The sequence below is a fragment of the Curcuma longa genome, chromosome 7, assembly GCF_044706935.1.
Source record: "Curcuma longa cultivar G26 ecotype Majalengka, Jawa Barat chromosome 7, ITB_CL_G26_1.1, whole genome shotgun sequence".
Lineage (NCBI taxonomy): Eukaryota > Viridiplantae > Streptophyta > Magnoliopsida > Zingiberales > Zingiberaceae > Curcuma > Curcuma longa.
In genome coordinates, this window is record NC_133867.1 from 8621084 (window position 1) to 8638925 (window position 17842).

The 17842-nt window shown below is 34.3% G+C and overlaps 2 protein-coding genes across 4 annotated transcripts; one reads left to right on the forward strand and one right to left on the reverse strand.

The window, feature by feature from the left end:
* Positions 1-3627: 3627 nt before the first annotated feature.
* Positions 3628-9527, reverse strand: LOC141832115 (uncharacterized). 2 transcript variants are annotated; one of them, XM_074719598.1, is made up of 4 exons: positions 8839-9527; positions 4041-4138; positions 3902-3955; positions 3628-3830 (listed from the first exon to the last, which is right to left on the reverse strand). In XM_074719598.1, the coding sequence occupies exon 1, from the start codon at positions 9487-9489 to the stop codon at positions 8866-8868; it is 624 nt and encodes a 207-aa protein (XP_074575699.1). In that variant the 5' UTR covers positions 9490-9527; the 3' UTR covers positions 3628-3830; positions 3902-3955; positions 4041-4138; positions 8839-8865. The 2 variants fall into 2 exon arrangements, with proteins under 2 accessions (XP_074575699.1, XP_074575698.1); XM_074719597.1 differs by having other exon boundaries at positions 3902-4138.
* Positions 9528-10996: 1469 nt separating this feature from the next.
* On the forward strand, positions 10997-17373 carry LOC141831989 (putative glucose-6-phosphate 1-epimerase). 2 transcript variants are annotated; one of them, XM_074719443.1, is made up of 9 exons: positions 10998-11276; positions 12883-12957; positions 13972-14028; positions 14109-14269; positions 14397-14531; positions 16325-16427; positions 16500-16599; positions 16693-16920; positions 17191-17373. In XM_074719443.1, the coding sequence occupies exons 1-8, from the start codon at positions 11184-11186 to the stop codon at positions 16899-16901; spliced, it is 933 nt and encodes a 310-aa protein (XP_074575544.1). In that variant the 5' UTR covers positions 10998-11183; the 3' UTR covers positions 16902-16920; positions 17191-17373. The 2 variants fall into 2 exon arrangements, with proteins under 2 accessions (XP_074575543.1, XP_074575544.1); XM_074719442.1 differs by having other exon boundaries at positions 10997-11276; positions 16500-16920.
* Positions 17374-17842: the final 469 nt, after the last annotated feature.

The following is a 17842-nucleotide window of genomic DNA, read 5'->3' on the forward strand; positions in this document are numbered from 1 at the left end:
GAGGCTCAAGGATCAATATTTATTATCAAAAAAAATATCTGAATTATCAAAAAAAATATTTATTATCTTTCTAAGTATTTATGTTTATTACATATCTAATGACCAAGCAAAGAATCCACCGTAAAAACACAGTAATTGGGTGGGCAAAAATCAAATAAGCTTTTTATTCATAATAGTAAGGAGCGATTTTTTTATTTCAAACATGAAAATAACGGTCTAATTAAACTGTTCTATCATAGCTAATGATTTATTTTTTTTTCAAAAATATCAAAAGAATGTTTAAAAAAAAAAGAATAGAAAATAGTAGTTTTATCTAAAATTATGATATGATTATTTTTTACTTAAATTTTAAATTTGAATATACATTATACTTATAAATGAACATATAGTTGTTTGAGTTCAAAACTACTACTTGGACATTTCAACCAAAATTATTAAATATAATAATTTTAATTATGTAGTAATTTTGATTAATATTTTAGATAAAATATTCTTTTTAATATTTTTAGAAAATTGCTCTATCCATGAATTTTCTTTAAACGGGGAACGCAATCAAAGGATGTTTAGAATGTTAGGGAATGCAATCTTGTGACCTAGAGGTCTTGGATCGTGCACAAAGGATGTTGGTCGGTGAAAATTTTTTGTGAAACTAGATCGATCATTCTGGTCGTGGTATCTTTTTTTTTTTTTTTTTTTTTTTTTTGCATGTGTGTTTGGATGCATATTAATCATTGTTGTGGGTCAACTTTCCAGTCTCTTGTCATGATATACAATTATTGCATACTCTCACATGCCATTCCCATCATAGCACCATTATTTTATATTAATATGTGCCACGTGGCATTCTCAAGAAGAGGAGCCATATGCCTTTTACTAAAATTAATAAATAAAAATCAGGACGTCCATCATTTAATAAATACGCCTTTTCTAATTTATCTGATATGGACGCGTCACCTAAGGTGAAACTATCGAGATACCTTTAATATATGTCATAGTACTCAATTTACTATGATAGATGTGATGGAGTCTTTAGTTTGTTTTATAATTTAAAATAATATTTTAATATGATTTTAAGATTTAGTAAATTAAAAAAATTAATCAACTAATTAATATACTATTTATCATCCTCTTGGAACTTCAATATGAAAACTTCCTCTCGTTTTCAATTTAAGAGTTTAACTTTTTCTCGTAATGTAAGATTTATTGTTTCTTCTTCTTGTTTTGTGCAAATATTTGAAAATAAGACATGTCTTCCAGTTAAATAACTAAATTTATTTTTTTATGATTTTATTTGTATGATAATTTTTCTTGTTCTCATTATCTTATTTCAAAAATAGATTTTTTTATTATAAATTTTGATGAGTTCAATTTCAAAAATTGATTGTGTTTTATTATTAGTGTGTTCTTAAATGAATTAAATTTTTATCGTATTTTTGTGATGTTATTTTTTAATGAGTATATATCTTATGAACATTATCTGAATATGATCGATTGTGCAAAAATCTAATATGTAATTGTTATAATATGTAAATAATTACTATAAGTAATAGTTAGTTGCTAGCTGTTACAAAAGTATTATTATCTTATATTGATTTTGCTTAATTGAGAGTGACAGTCTGATTAAAATAATATTTCAATTGTAAAATAAACGAATAAGATTTCATAGCACCCACTATAAGTAAAATGAATATTATTTGAACATGATCCACTATGTCGAAGCTAATAAATAGTTACTACGTATAGCAACTAGTTATTATCTATTACAACAATATCATTATCTTATGTTGATTTTGCTTAATTGAATGTGACAATCTAGTTAAAATAACATTTCAAATTATAAAACAAATAAAGAGGACTCCATAACATCCACTATAAGTACAATGAATATTATCTGAACATAATCCACTATGTAGAAACTAGCATGTAGCTGTTACAATTTGGTTGTTAGTTGCTAATAACAATATATTAGCTTATGTTGATTTTGCTTAATTGAATGGGGCAATCTAGTTAAAATAACATTTCAAATTACAAAACAAATAAAGAAAACTCCATAACACCCACTATAAGTAAAATGAACATTATCTAAACATGATCCACTATATAAAAGTTAATAGGTAGTTGCTATAATGTGTAGCAGTTGGTTGTTAGTTGTTACAATAATATCATTATCTTATGTTGATTTTGTTTAATTAAGGATGACAACCTGATTAAAATAACATTTCAAATTATAAAACAAATAAAGAGTACTCCATAACACCTACTATAGGTAAAATGAACACTATCTAAATATGATCCACTATGTAAAAGCTAACAGATAACTACTACAAATGTAGCAGCTAGTTACTACAACATATAGTTGACTTATAGGGAATTAGACAACTAACTATAGTTCATACCCTAAACCCTAAAACTCAATTTAGAAAGGCAGATTTTTTGAATCAGACATACATTAAAGGTATTTTGGATAGTTCACCTTAAGTGCATCAAATTAAAAAAGATGCCCATATGACAATTTGTTAAACGATAGGTGTCCTTTTGGTTTTTACCCTCAAAAATTATTTTTTTCAAAAATAAAAATCTCTTTATGAACTGAGAACAACTAAAATAGGTTGAGGTTTCCTACGACATACAACACTATTATTTTCATCATTTTTAACTCCAAATTGTCGTGCTGCAATGGTGTATAAATGTTTTTTTCCCTTCGTTATCGAAACTAGCTAGTATATTTTGATTTCTACCATTAGTTGCAATTCCTAAATCGGTCATTAGGGCAACATGAGAGCATAAATGGTCTCAGTTGATGACATTTTCCATAGGACTTAGAAGTTCATTTGTGAGCCAGACATAGCTGAGTTAATTCAGCCTTCTATGAATTCTGACGAAACCAGTGACCAACTACAGTTTCTCGATTTACCTCCTTATAAATGGTCGTGGGACCGACCGTGTGGAGCCGCTAAAGTGGCGGATTCCACCTTTTGTAGAAAAGAAATTCATTTGTGGTGTCTGATTACAATTTACCATCATAAAATGCTTGTATTTGACAAATGACAAATTATATTGCTCAAATAGGATACCTATGAGCATAAATGAACTATTTGAAATTATTTCTAGTATTAATTGAAATTTACCAATTCATAATTCATATGGATTATATATCAAGTAGTTTTTGCCAAAGTAGTTGATCATGTAAAGAAATAGATAATAATAATGTAATAACAGGATAGATGAGATCCTAAAGGTCCCATGGTTCTTTTTTTGGTTTTAATTTGAATTTATAACTCGCACGAGGTAATATGAAAGCATAATGAGATCCTAAAGGGCCTAGGAGTCTTTATAGACTAAAGCTGATAACATTCAAAATGCAATTAATAAAATTAAAAGAAACAACATAAGCCAAACATAAATAAATTAACATGATTTTTATGTAATATATTTATCGAATAGTTTATTTTAAAATAATCTTAAACAAAATTGCCATTTTGCTGCCCCTAAACTAGAGGGCGAGCCTACACACCCTCCCAAACCACCAAAACTCGACGATATAGCAGCTGTAAGGAGACTGAAAGCCTAAACAAATCAAATACAACTAGAAATTAAATTAATTATAATTTAAAAAACAATCAAATGCCCAAGCTAACTTAATATGATATGCCTATATTTGATGAAATACAACATGCAAAATAAAAAAATAATAATAATAAACCCAAGAACATGGCAATCTTTTAATATACCGCGTCATAAAATTGCGCTGCAACCAATGAATGACGGTTTCTATTTCACCCCTCAACATGACAAGGGGCAGAGCTGCACCCAGATTTCTGCACAACAGACTGGGAGGGCAAGTCTAAGTTAGTATCCAGAACTAAATCGAAACCGATATGCAACAATTTCCAGAGCTCACCAATATATATGAAGAAACTGCATCATAACCAATGGTTTCAGTACAGGAGCATATCTGTGATGAAACACGTAGTGCTGCTTATCCTAGTTCCATGAAGATGTTTAACAAATAAAAACTAAGTCAGTCTTAAATGTGTTACATCAAAGCAGAAAATCCTTGCGCTACGATGACTGGCCACTTTCCCGGACTGAATTCATGAGATTCACAGCTTGTCCAAATCAGTAGGCATTTGGAGTCCTGGCATAAAGAAAATTTCAGGTCAATAATTTAGTAAACATGCATGCCACTCTCCACGATAACGAGGGCGCCTTAGTAAAATGTTTAAGATACTGTTCAAGTAGGATTTATTAACAGAGTTTTCTCTTCAAATGCTTCTGAATAACCAAATTAAGCTTGCAATTTGATGCCCGCGAAAAGGAAAAAAAGACAGTAAAATATACGTGATTCAGAATCTAGGGAACAACAACATAACCAACATGCCCTTCTGATGAAAAGGCGCTATTTTTTTCTTCTACATGTAGAATTAGCAGAACACTTTCAAGTTTACTAACAGACCATCCTATGAGAATATCATCCAATTTAAGAAACTTTTGTTGGATTACGTAAATACCAACCTCCATTAATTTTACACATAATTATATATAGCTGAGTATCGTTTCTCACCAAGACATCTTATTTGGTTACCTCTCCCTTTTTCAAGCTCCTATCAAGTGAATCTTCTCTGCATCTAAATAACCCTCAAGAGGATTTCCTTAAAACATGTTTAACTTTTCATATTCAAAATGTGTTTACTACTTATGTATTTATAGATATCAGGAATACCAATTACCCCATAACTAGGTAATATTCAACTAGATTAAATTACCTATCCAGCTCACCTTGTTATATAGAAAAATAACTAAAGAATTAGTATACCTCAGCGATTTGTTCTTTGAAACATGTGATCTGAATGCTAATCCTTTACACGTGCATCTCTAGTGAGGCAAACACTTCAATGTATTTTGTGCACTCATGAAGTACAAGATTGTTTGCAATGTAATACTTGAATGACTGTCAGGATGAATATCCATTAGTATTTTAATGTTAAAATCAAGATGAAGATGAAGGCTCTATTATTCTTTGAGACTAAATTGTGCAGTCACATTTCTCTTACTCTTCCATGCTACAAGGCATATCCTTTGATTCTGTAATGTTAAAGCCGAGAAGAAGATGAAGATAAAGGTTTTTTATCTGCATCATCATGCAGGTCATTTGTTTTTATTCTATTTCTACACCAAATCATGCAACCGCATTTTGTTTCGTACTCTTCCATGTTACAAGCTCGTCTCTAACACATGTAACAGACTTTAAGCAAGTCTATGTCATATACATGCAATCATCAACAAAAAGGAAAAAGAAAAAAGAAAAAGTGACATTTATGAGAAAAAGGAAGAAGAGGCATGTTCAAGAGTGCTAGATATTGGATACTAGATTTAGAACATATTTATGAGTGAACATATTCAAGAGGCAAAAGGAAGAAGTGCATTCATGAATACAGAGAAACAATACATACTGATGCTTACTCAACTTGCATGTTCCACATTGAAACTTAGTTAAAGAGGGTGGAATAGTATGCCTTTTAACTTTTAAAACACAAGCATGTTCAAGAGTATTGGGCAGTGGATACTAGACTTGGAACCTATTTTTGAGTGAATAAGGCAAACACGAGAAGATACATTACATAGTACTAGAGGGAATTGATGCACGGTGATACTTACTCAACTCATGGGTTTCACATTGAAACTTAGTTGAGGGTGGAATACTATCAGTCTTTAACCTTTAAAAGAGAGGGATAAATGAGTCGACAATGCTACTGATATTAAATCATAATTGTGGTAGAAAGAGCTCTAGCAAAGAAGTGATCATCTAAGTGGAAGACTATATCAGATTCATAACCTCTATTAATCATCTTCTACATTTGCAGATCTTGAAAATTCCAGCAAGTAGGATAGAAAATCATAAACAATTTAATGATTTTGTAAGGGTACTAATTGATAGTAAATTCATAGAAGACCTCAAAATATAAAAGACCGTTGAATATTAATGAGGCATGTATGAAATTTTATCCTTTAATTGAAGGGTAGTCATTCAAAACAAGAATAAGTCATATATTAGAGAGATGAAGATTAGGAAACAATTGGTAATTACCTGTCATATATGAGGATGTGTCAGAATCAAATAACCAAGAAGTTTACGGTGTTATCACGGGAGTAAAACTATGAACGAAGTTCAAGTAGTCCCAATAAAATTGGATCAATTGGAGGAACTATAGTCTAGAAATTGTTCATATTTGACAGAACTGATGAGTACTATTTGTGGCTGCTTAGTTTGCTACTTAGTTTTCAAAGATATAGAGATCGCAGTAGGCATCAACACTTATTCCAGCACTGTTCTCATGTATAATCAGTGTGGTACATTGGATACAAGTGTATTAAGAACTTTCACACCCACATCCGTATCCTCCACCTCCGCATCTTCATCCAGCAGAGTCAGACATGACTTTAGGCGAAGTGGTGATGGCACATGCTGGGAATACATGAAAGACCTGCAATAAGGATGAGGGAGGGAGGAGAGGGAAACAGGAACAAGAGGAGGTGAACAAGGCTCCAATGCCAAGTTGAGGAAAGCATTATTTCTATATCCAAAGGTTTTATACAACTTATGCATTTATTATTATCAAAGAAACCGCTTATACCTATACTAGACAAATATATGACTAGGTAATATTCAATATCATGGAAACCTATTATCCTTAAACTAAGTAAATATACGTGCAGGTATATTCGCTAGGTTAAATTTTGTCCTCAAGCAAACCATTCCTCTCTAATAAGCTTCACCAATTAATTGGAAAATTTATCCAAGTCTTTCAAAATTGGATATATGTTTAATAAATAGGACTTAAATGACAACTTTAAGTACACTAAATTAATTGGATATATGTCTAATATTCATCAATCCAAATTCAATATTCTTGTGCTTCGGCATACATTACAACATCATTCAAATGTCAAAATCCAACTCTTGGTCTATTAGGACCAAGCTGAGCGTGATTGCACTAACACTCCCTAATATGATCAAGTTGGAGCCTAATTGCACCTACAATCTCCTTTTTTGATATTTGACAATATGTTTAAATTAAGTTTATCATCAATCCAAATTCCATCTTCTATGTGATTTCTAACTTAAACACTTCACTTCCCTCCCTTTGGCATTAATCAAAAAGTCATCTAAAGACCTATGTCTCCTTGACTGTTAAAGTTAAGTAGAGATTCCTATCTTGAATCTCTCAATTCTCCCTTTTGACAACCCCTTTGGCATACATCACCATTATTCAGAATCGAATTTCTCCTCTTTCACTCAAGAAAGAATCCATTTCTTCATCTCAATGCTCATTCCATGAACTCTTTGTCTCATCAAGGTGGGTACCTCCTCCTTGTTCCAAAATAGATTCACTATAGTGCTTGAACATAGTCTTCGATATATGATGATGTTCCACAAGATTAGAAACTTGCAAACGATGGCAAAATGCATTATTATTATGCCTTATGTGTTATCCTAGCATCACAGGATAGTTTCTTTGTAGAACCTAAACACAATCTACCATCTGTGGTGGTATTTCACATGAACTTCCATCTCATGGAAACTAAATTTCTTTGTGGCAAATTTTTGAAGCAGATTAGCATCTTGCACACAGTGATGGCCAAATGCATTGTTCTTATACCTTATACTTAAATGTGATAGAATCTCCTGGTCAGCAGTATCTAAAATTTTAAGGTTAAAGAAATTCATGTAAGCAAAGTCCATTTCTGTAACGACCCGGCCCGTCCGTCCGTGGGAATTCTACTTATCCCGACCCCTATTTTTCTGTGGGTCATGGACCGTCGACCATCGACCGTGCCGTTACCTACTAGGACTTTCCACCCCTGCTCAGTGGATTTTTGCCTTCCCCAGATTCGAACTCTAGACCTGCAGGCTAAAGTAAAGTCTTTGAAAGTTTTAGCCTGCAGGTCTAGAGTTCGAATCTGGAGAAGGCAAAAATCCACTGGGCAGGGGTGGAAAGTCCTAGTAGGTAACGGCACGGTCGATGGTCGACGGTCCATGACCCACAGAAAAATAGGGGTCGGGATAAGTAGAATTCCCACGGACGGACAGGCCGAGTCGTTACAATTTCTCAACTGAAACTATTTGTGTATGTCCTATTATAAGAATCTTACTTAAAAATTTTGGGAGTAAAAACAGGATCTCAGCACTTTCAATAATCAAATACAAGAAGAAAATTGTACAATACTATGATTCCATACTACTAGTAATTACAAAAATAATAATATAGAAGAGATAACAATGCTAGATGGGTGTGTTTAGTCACTGAAAATGATAACATAAAATGCAGATATATAGAGCAGTCAGCTATAACTCCAGTAGATAATAAGTGGGCAAATTACTTGAGTCTAACATGGACATGTTCAAAGACAACCAATAAATTATATACTTAATGTGATAAAAGTGATTTATTTGATTTGAATTTTACTAGCCGTATAGCCTTGTGTGGAGCTAAGTGAGAAAATTCAAGTAGCTAAGCCAAACTAGTTGGAACAAACAGACAATTAGATGTAGCAGATAGAAGTCAACCAATACAAACATATTAAGGCTGCATGTAGCAAACATAGTGCATAACATTATAATTAATGCTCTGAAACGGAAGTAAAGCAGAGTGCCTTTTCAGAGCCCACAAGATTATGCTTTCCGTTTATTGTAGCCTAAGGTAATTTTCTCAAGGAAAGTAAAGTTCTGAATAATCATAAACTAGAGACATTAGAGTTTGATGGAAAGAAAAAAAAGAAAAAGTTCGCAGCAAACAAAACTAGACCAGAAATTGAAAGGTTGAGCCCGAGACAAACCTTAACCTTCCATCCCGAGATAAGGTCCTAGCGGTTGCGTTCTTGGGGCAAGGGACGGTTGAACCCTCCCCTCCGATTCATGTACTGCCTTGGCTGTCTCTTTGTCACCGCTTTCACCCCACTGACGTCGTTCCCTGAAACCGGCTTCCCTTTGGTGGAATCGAACCCCATTGGGATCCCCATCATCTTCATCGTCTCCAACTCATCCGGGTCCATGTCAGTCGTAGTGGCAAGAGCCTCCGCACCCCCAGGAGCGTCTCCGACCTGCTTCTTTTGTTCCTTGGATCCACCGCTAGCGGGAACCGTGGAGGAGGAGCGATGGCGGTCGCGTTCGCCATCGCTGTCCTCCCGACGGCGTTTCCGGCGGTGAGCATCGGAGGAAGGGGACCGGGAGCGCCTGTGGTGACTGTTGCGGCGGCGATGGCGCTCAGTCGACCGGGAACGCGACCTGGAGGGGGACCTGGACCGAGAGCGCTTCCGGTCCCGGTCTCTGTTCCGCACGCGATCTCGATCTCGATCGCGGTCGCGTTCACGGTCTCGATCACGGTCACGGTCCCTATCTCGATCTCGATCTCGATCTCGGTCTCGATCTCGGTCCCGATCCCTCTCGCGGTCGCGAAGCTTTTCCTTCTCTCTCCGCCGCTCCGACATCTATCGCTCGGTGCTTCGGTGTGCCCTAACCTGCTGGAGCTTTGCTCGGGTATCCGAAAAACGCGCTTTTTTCCATTTTATTTTGGAGTAATATCTGGACTGATTTCTTTTCGCTGAGAAATATTTTCCAAATTTATCCGCAATAAAAAAAAGTGGTCAATTTAACCGGCTGCTTTTCTTATTTAACAAAATGAGTATCTATTTCTCATATACCTCTCTTTTATTAATAATCTACTGATGATCTAATAATAATCAATTAATATATAAATATTTGATTATTATTATTATTATTTGCTCTGTATATGGACTCCAATCTATTTCGTCAATCGATTGTCAAAATATGTAACTGTAAAAAGCAAAATTAACTTGATTTAAAGTATTTTTAAGATGTTCCAAACTTAATATCTCAATCATTCATTAATGATTCTATAATATTCATAATTTTAAAATTTTGATATAGTCTGAATTAGAAAGTCCTAGAAATCCTTTGATGATGTTAATGAGTAAGTGTGATAGACCTAGGTCCTCTAATGAGCTCATGATAAAATATCTTAAGATTGTGCTAATTTCAAAAACTCATAGTTCTTTATTTAAGTTGTGAAATTTATATCTAAGGGCATAATTACATTTAGGAGGATGTAAGAAGCATAATGAAGTTGATTTAAATTGTTTGGAAGTTGTCTAAGGTCATCCATGAGTTTTAGCCAAAACTTGTTTAATGGCTCTAAAGTGTCCAAAATTTCAAAATCTTAACATAATGATTCATTTAGTGGTGTTGATGAATAAGTATGACAAGTCTATACCCTTTAATAAGCTCATGCTAAATTATCTCAAGGTTCTGGATATTTTAAAAACTCACATCTCTCAATTTAAGTTGTAGATTTCAGATCTGAGAGCATAGTTACACTCAAGAAGTTGCAAGGAGTGCAATGAACTCAGTTTAAAGTGTTTTGGAGGTGTTTAAGGTCATTAATGAGTTTTAGTCAAAACTCGTTGATGATCCTATAATATCTAGAATTTCAAAATCTTGATATAATCTGAACCAGAGGGGTCTTGAGAATCCTTTGATGAGTGAGTATGATAGATCCGAATCCTCTAATGAGTTATTGACAAAACATCTTACAACTATGTCAACTTCAGAAACTCACACTTTGTATCTAAATTATGAAATTCATGTTCAAGGGCATAGTTACACCCAGGAGGATACAAAGAGTATAATGAATTTGATTTAGAGTATTTCAGAGGTGCATAAATCCATCAGTGAGTTTAGGTTAAAACTCACTGATGGATTATAAGTGCATCTTTATAAATGCAGTGCAAATTGTAAGAGGATTATCTATTTTTGGAAAGTTGATGGATGCCAACGGGAAGAATTAGATGCAAGGTAATTGGGCGAGCCGGATACCAACGACGAGATCATCACTACAGCAAGCGAACGGTCGAAATCGATCCGCATAGATCTCATCGTGAAACCAGTGGGATAGAAGTATCATGCTCATGCGCAACGGCCCTTGCTAGATCGGAGCACGCATCCCACCTGAGCTGAGCCCTTTTTCTGTTCCGTTGAAACCCACCGCCCCCAGCTTTCCTCCCGACTTTCCGTTCGGCGATATTTCTTTTCTAGAAGGAAGGCGGCGAGGTGAGCAAGGAGGAGCTCCCCCAAGTGTTAGGGTTTGGGTTATGGGAGTTGGGCGATGTCAGGCGAGAAGCCGCCGGTAGAGATCTGCAAGGGTGTCAATGGCCTCGACAAGGTCGTGCTCAGGGAGGTCCGCGGAAGCTCCGCCGAGGTCCGTTCTGCCTATCCTTCTCTCGCCCTCCCCGATCTGGATCCATTTGCTTTCGCTGTTTTTTTTCCCCTTCCCTTTCTGATGCTCCTGTTCAAATTATTCAATTGTTTTTTTTTTCCTGAATGCTCAACTCTTGCATTATAATTTTTTTTATCATTTTTATTTGTTCGGTGAGGTTTCTTCCAAAATTAGCGAAGTAATAATACTGAGCCATCTGAAATGGAATTTAAATCATATCAAAAATTTTTTTTTAAAGCACCAAATTTATATTATGTTTGAAACTTTTAGACTTTAAAGCTGAAACCCGTTTTTTTTTTCTCAAAATTTTCTTTCAGTTGAGCACAAAATTTTTTATAGAAGATTTTTCTTCCAAACAGGGCTTAAGCAAGTCTGATCAATGTTTGAAATGTCGGCCGGGGCAATACATATTGTTCTGCTTGGTGGCGAAACTGAAATGGGAACAATACTTACCTCAACTACTTCCGCTGATGCTTCTGTGCACTTCTCTGCTGTAGAACGTAGTGAACAAATGAAAAAATTGGGATAAAACCCACTTTAAAACCTAAAATAGCAACACCTAAATCCACTAACCCATTAAACTTATCCTAATTTCACATGCGAGGTAAGCGGTGACTCTATTCTTATCCTCCTCAGCTCCCCTCTCCACCCCATTGGTGCCATCAGCCTGCAGAACTGAGACTTTAGCTCAGAAAGAAACTTTAAACCTTGATTCTCATAATATGATTTCTACATTTGTGGTTTATCAAAGAATAGATGCAATGAAATTCTTTCTTGAGCTAATTCTGTAGATTCAAAATTTTCTTGTCTTATTAAGTGTAGATAACTGGTTTGCCTAAAGTGGGGTGGTAAGAAATTGTGAGGCTGTTCTCTTTATTGAAGTTGTAGGAAATGCTCGTAAATTGAATTAGATTTTGTGGATTGTGGAGTGTAGACAAAGCTACAAATAGGTGGCTCTTGTTGTAGTGGATAGAATATATATAGAGGGCGAGAAGAGAACATCTGATCTATGATTATATGTTAGCTTCAGGACATACTTATAAATAACTGCCTCGTAAAAGTTTTGTCAATATCACACTGCTATGCAATATTCATAATAGACGTGGAGAACATCTGTTCTATAATTATAAGCATCAGCATATACTTGTAACCGCCTCCTAGAAGTTCTGTCAATATCATTCTGCTATGAAGTATCCATAATCAATGGAGAAAGTATAAAGGCAACATCTGTTCTATAATTCTAAGTCAGCATCAGCATATACTTGTAACTGCATCCTAGAAGTTCTGTCAATATCATTCTGCTATGAAATATCCATAATCAGTGGAGAAAGTACAGAAGGCACATAAACTAGTGTCCTATTATGGGGCTGCATCATTATATAGAAGATGTATGTTAAAAGCTTGTGAGGTTTTCCTCTTCATAAACTAGTGTCACTGACTTTTGTTGAGTTGATGGTGTCAATATTTGGTTACCAAGTTTGCCCATTTCTATGGAAGGTGCTGCAAAGGACTGCTGCTTGCTTTTTTCTTGTTATATTAGCTACGATATCAGTTTATAGGCGAGTATTTATGTCCTATTCATTTGCAGGTGTATTTGCACGGAGGTCATGTGACATCTTGGAGAAATGACCATGGTGAGGAGTTGCTTTTTCTCAGCACTAAGGTATCAAAACTGTTTCCAATAGTCAAAGTTTAACCATGGAGTTGGTCAAAATTATGATGCAGATCTACTTATTTCAATCTTAGCTATGATCTTTTTGTCGAAATTTATTAATGGCATATGCATGTATTCTATGAAATATTAGGTTTATAGTTGTCTTTGACTTGTAGACAAAGGGCAGGTTCACGACCTGTTCTAGAAACTTGCATTGCCTACATTCCACATATATAGATACAGAACTGGTGCCAATTATTCTGTTTTTTCCTAATCCATCTGTATCTAACCAATCTGAACATGATAGGGTTTTGCTGATTGTGGAATTAAAAACATAAAACTAAAAAAAAAAGTAAGGAGAAGTGCATTCTGAGAACTTGGAGCAAAAGATGGCAGTAAGAATATGGAGTATATCAGTTTCCATCATTAAAAGGTTTTAGATGCATCAAGCTCAAGTATCTTTTCAAACTTCTTCTTGTAATGAACATCCATTAAGTAGATGCACTTGTCATTGTCTAAGGAGGACCTATATTAGATTCAGAGTTTACTATCTGGTGTAGACTCGCAAATCTTAAAACTCAACTGAATTTAGTTCAAGTGATCTATGCTAATCTTGGTTAACTAGACTAATACTGGAGTTAAATTTCACTTTTGCCAACATTGGGGGGGGGGGGGGGGGGGGTGATAGTCAGGGATCTGAAAAAAAAAAATTCTCTTGCAATGCAGATGGCAATCAATACTGTTTTCTTTCAGAACAAGCTTCAACACCATTATTTCAAATTCAATAACCTGTCAGTAAACCTTCTAGATTTATGGAAGCATGCAACTATATCTATCACTATATTTGTGATTGTTTTAGTTGCTTAATCTAACTCAATTAGTCATTTAAAAAAAAAAAAATCTGGTCACCGAATCAAATTCATTGGCAAATTCCATTGATTTACCTGAAAAAGTTGCCTCTCAATCCTTTCTTTTCTCTTCATCACAAAACTGTTATATTATTTTTCCTTGATTCCTTTTTAGGCAATTTTCAAACCTCCAAAAGCTATACGCGGTGGTATCCCAATATGCTTTCCTCAAGTATGACATTCTTCTTCTTGTTTGCCTTTATCATTTTCTGGATTTATATATATTCATAACCTAATTTAAGAGAAATGCAGTTTGGGAGTCATGGAAATCTTGATCAGCATGGTTTCGCAAGGAATAGATTTTGGAGTATTGATGCCAACCCCCCTCCTTTTCCTACGGTTAGCACCAACAAAGCTTTCACTGATCTGATCTTTAAACCAAGTGAAGAGGATCTAAAAATATGGCCTCATAGGTACTGGTCAACTGATCCCTGTCTATTATTTTTATAATTTAGCATTCTAATGCTTTAAAAAAAAAAGAGTTTGGATTACTTAAAATCTCCAAGCTTGATGGATGTTGCTGCTGCCTTCTCTTTGCAGTTATGAATTTCGTCTAAGGATTACTTTGGGTCCTGGAGGAGATCTAATGCTGACATCACGGATAAGAAATATTGATACAAAGCCATTTTCCTTCACATTTGCCTACCACACCTACCTCTCTGTTTCTGATATCAGGTAGCATAAGATGAATTTGGATATGTTTTGCTGTTTGTACCCTTGGAATTTTGAAGCTGATATATTTGGTATTTACATGCTTCAATTACATATACTGGCTTGTCAATTTATTCCTGCGTGTAAATGCCTCTTTGCATGGACCAATATTAAAATTTGGAAAATATTTTTTTCTAATCAATTTATACATGGTAATGAAACACAAGATTCTTTCCTGGTAGTCCTAACTCCTAAGTTGTCAATTGGCACTATGATAATCTGTAGAAAAATACTCAAGCTATGAATCAGCTTATTTCCCTGATCCAAAACCTTATGCCTTGGTAGGTACTTTTAATGCTTAAGATGCCAAGAATTTCAACGCAGGGCGAACTGTATTAATTGTCAGTCACAGTTTTACATGCATTTATGTTTTACCTGATATTCTTGTTATAACAAGTTCTTTTTTTCATCCATCCTGTGTCCTCTTTAAATGATTGCACCTTTATCTTCCATCAAAAATGTTGATAACCTATGGCAAAATAACAGCAACGATTGAAATGTCTTGCTGTTTCAGTTGGCATGATCATAACTGTTCCATCTGCCAACCAAGATACTGTGTTGGCATGTACATTCTATTCATGTAATTTTCATGCCGACTTATATTGCACAGTCGCAGTCGAGATTCTCCATGCCTCGGTTGGCTGTTCCCTACTTTGATACTTAGTTTATTCATTTTCTTTGTTTCTTTGTTGGATACTGATACTTGGACTCCAACACAATGCACACTCAGTATCCTTATTAACCATGTGAATTTTTTTTTAGAAATACCCATCTTGGACACTTGGATCTTATCCATGTTGAATATGTCGTTAAGTTCTAGTAACATAGCATATCAACAGTGAGAACCTTCACACTAGTCTTGTGGTGTCTGGTTGTAAGGGAAAGGTGGTGGGAGGTAGCATTCAAAGCCCATGATGGGTTCATTTCATGGAATAGAGGTCGTTGTTGGTCATCAAATTATAATCCACCTGTTAAGGAAAGCCATGGTTAATATTGATCATTTTGAGAACTTAGGCACCAGTGATATCGGAGCAGCAGTATCACTTGGTTCACAGTTGGTAACAAAGAATAATTACTTGATTTATGAGGTATCACCTTATATCTCGCAAAATATCAGTATTTTAATCAAGCAAATAATCTAATATTTCAATCATTAATAACTGTAATAATTGAATACATTAATTAATTAGTAAAAACTATTATTTAAATTATTCTATCATTAGTTAAATGATTATGATATATATTAATTATCTATCATATACATAATCTAATTAACTATATAGTCTGTATTGAGTGGAGTTAATTAATTAAAATAATGAGTGAAGTAAACAAGCTAATATAAATTATATTATTCCAAATTTAATTGCTAGTCTGATTTTATCTAATCAATCAAGTCAATCATTAATCTAATAATGACTAACTTAAAAATTATTTTATATAATTATTCCAATATTAATGATGATATCATTTTTTGCAATATCAATAAACTATTAATAATATGAATATTATGCTGATATCATTTTTAGAATATTAAAAAACTATTAATAGTATGGATATTATTAATAAACCATGTAAATGATGGTAATTATTTGTACATTTTTTATCTTCTATTGTTGGTGACCAATCATTGTTAATATGAATACCATTGATTGTTGCTGTTGTCAATCAAATGATAAATTACCTATTAGATATTATCAATTTTATTACTTATTTTCATTTAATAAATTAGTTTATATTCATTTATATTAACGTTTCAGTGAAGTAAGGATTGAAGGGCTTGAAACTCTTGATTACCTTGATAACTTAAAAGCCAAGGAACGATTCACAGAACAAGGAGATGCAATTACATTTGAAGCTGAAGTACGTACATGAGCATGAGCATGGTCATGTTTTGATTTATAATCATTTTGCTGACTGCTCTCTTTATGACAGGTGGACAAGATATATCTGGGGACACCAACAAAGATTGCGATTATAGATCATGAAAAAAAGCGAACATTTGTTTTGAGGAAAGATGGGCTCCCAGATGCAGGTAAGCTTTGTGGGCTTTGGTTGGTTTGCCATTGGGCAAGCTTACAAAAGAAGCTGAACCTTTTGGTTCAATTTTATTGCTTTTTTTTTTCAGTGGTATGGAATCCTTGGGAAAAGGCCAAATCCATTGCTGATCTTGGGGATGATGAATACAAACATATGCTCTGTGTTGAGCCAGCAGCTGTTGAAAAGGCCATCACTCTCAAGCCGGGTGAGGAATGGAAGGGCAGGCTGGAGCTTTCTGCTGTTCCTTCCAGTTATCGTAGTGGACAGTTGGATCCTCAAAGGGTGCTTCAAGGATGAATAATAGATCTCCTTTATGGTGAGCTATCCATTCTGTAGCTTATTAAATGACAAAAAAAGGTATTTATCTAACCTGACCAACAATCATCCTAAATTGAGAACCTCATGGATGCTTTTTGAGAGTTCAGCAAGTCTTTTGTGTTCTCTGAAAATCCATTAAGATCTTGTTCGATATTTGTTTTCTGATGACTACCACCAGAGATAGTCAACTTATTTAGACAGTAGTAAATATGTATCCATCTAATATCATGTATGTCACTGATACGGTGCTTCTGTTTTCGATCTGCAGGCACTTAAATGGCACAATGCTTGGCAACAAGATAATTTTTTGTTTATTCAAGCAAGTCCATCACTGTCTTCAATCTTGTGTTTTTCCTTCTTCCTGTTCTCTTTATAGATCTGTGAAGAGAAACTGCTAGATATGATTGATGGTGAACCTCATACTCAGTAAGTCTGATTTGTGTTTTCTATCTGTACTGGGCTGTCATGAAAATTTGAAAATCGTTGGAGTCTGGCTGCTTGGTTGTTGCAGTTCATGTCTCTAACTCACTATGCTCTCTCAAGTTTTACCAGAAGTAATTTTACTTTAGCAATCCGTGGCCCAATATTCTAGTCTGCCTTGCATCTTAACTGTTCCATTTTGCAAATAAAAAAAAACGGCATATCTTAATTTCAAAGGTTATCTTGCCAAAGCAGGTTGACTGACTGTTGTGCTCCTTTAATATTTTGGATTTATTACAATGTCTTTAGAATTGAAATTAGTTATGTTAATCTGATTTTAATTGGGCTATGAATGAATCAAATGGTGAGAGCAAGTTTGATGTTTAAGGTAAGAGGTTATTTATATTCATGTAATACACAAGGTCAATGAAATAAATAAATTTAGATAATTTTTTAAAATTAAATAAATAAGTTTGAATATATTTGTATTTAGTTCGTTG

Coding starts and splice junctions, on each gene's coding strand:
- LOC141832115 (XM_074719598.1), bottom strand. CDS start 9,489: ATGTCGGAGCGGCGGAGAGAGAAGGAAAAGCTTCGCGACCGCGAGAGG.
- LOC141831989 (XM_074719442.1), top strand. CDS start 11,184: ATGTCAGGCGAGAAGCCGCCGGTAGAGATCTGCAAGGGTGTCAATGGC. Junction 14,270..14,396: donor CTAAAAATATGGCCTCATAG/GTACTGGTCAAC, acceptor TTCTCTTTGCAG/TTATGAATTTCGTCTAAGGA. Junction 14,532..16,324: donor CTCTCTGTTTCTGATATCAG/GTAGCATAAGAT, acceptor TTAACGTTTCAG/TGAAGTAAGGATTGAAGGGC.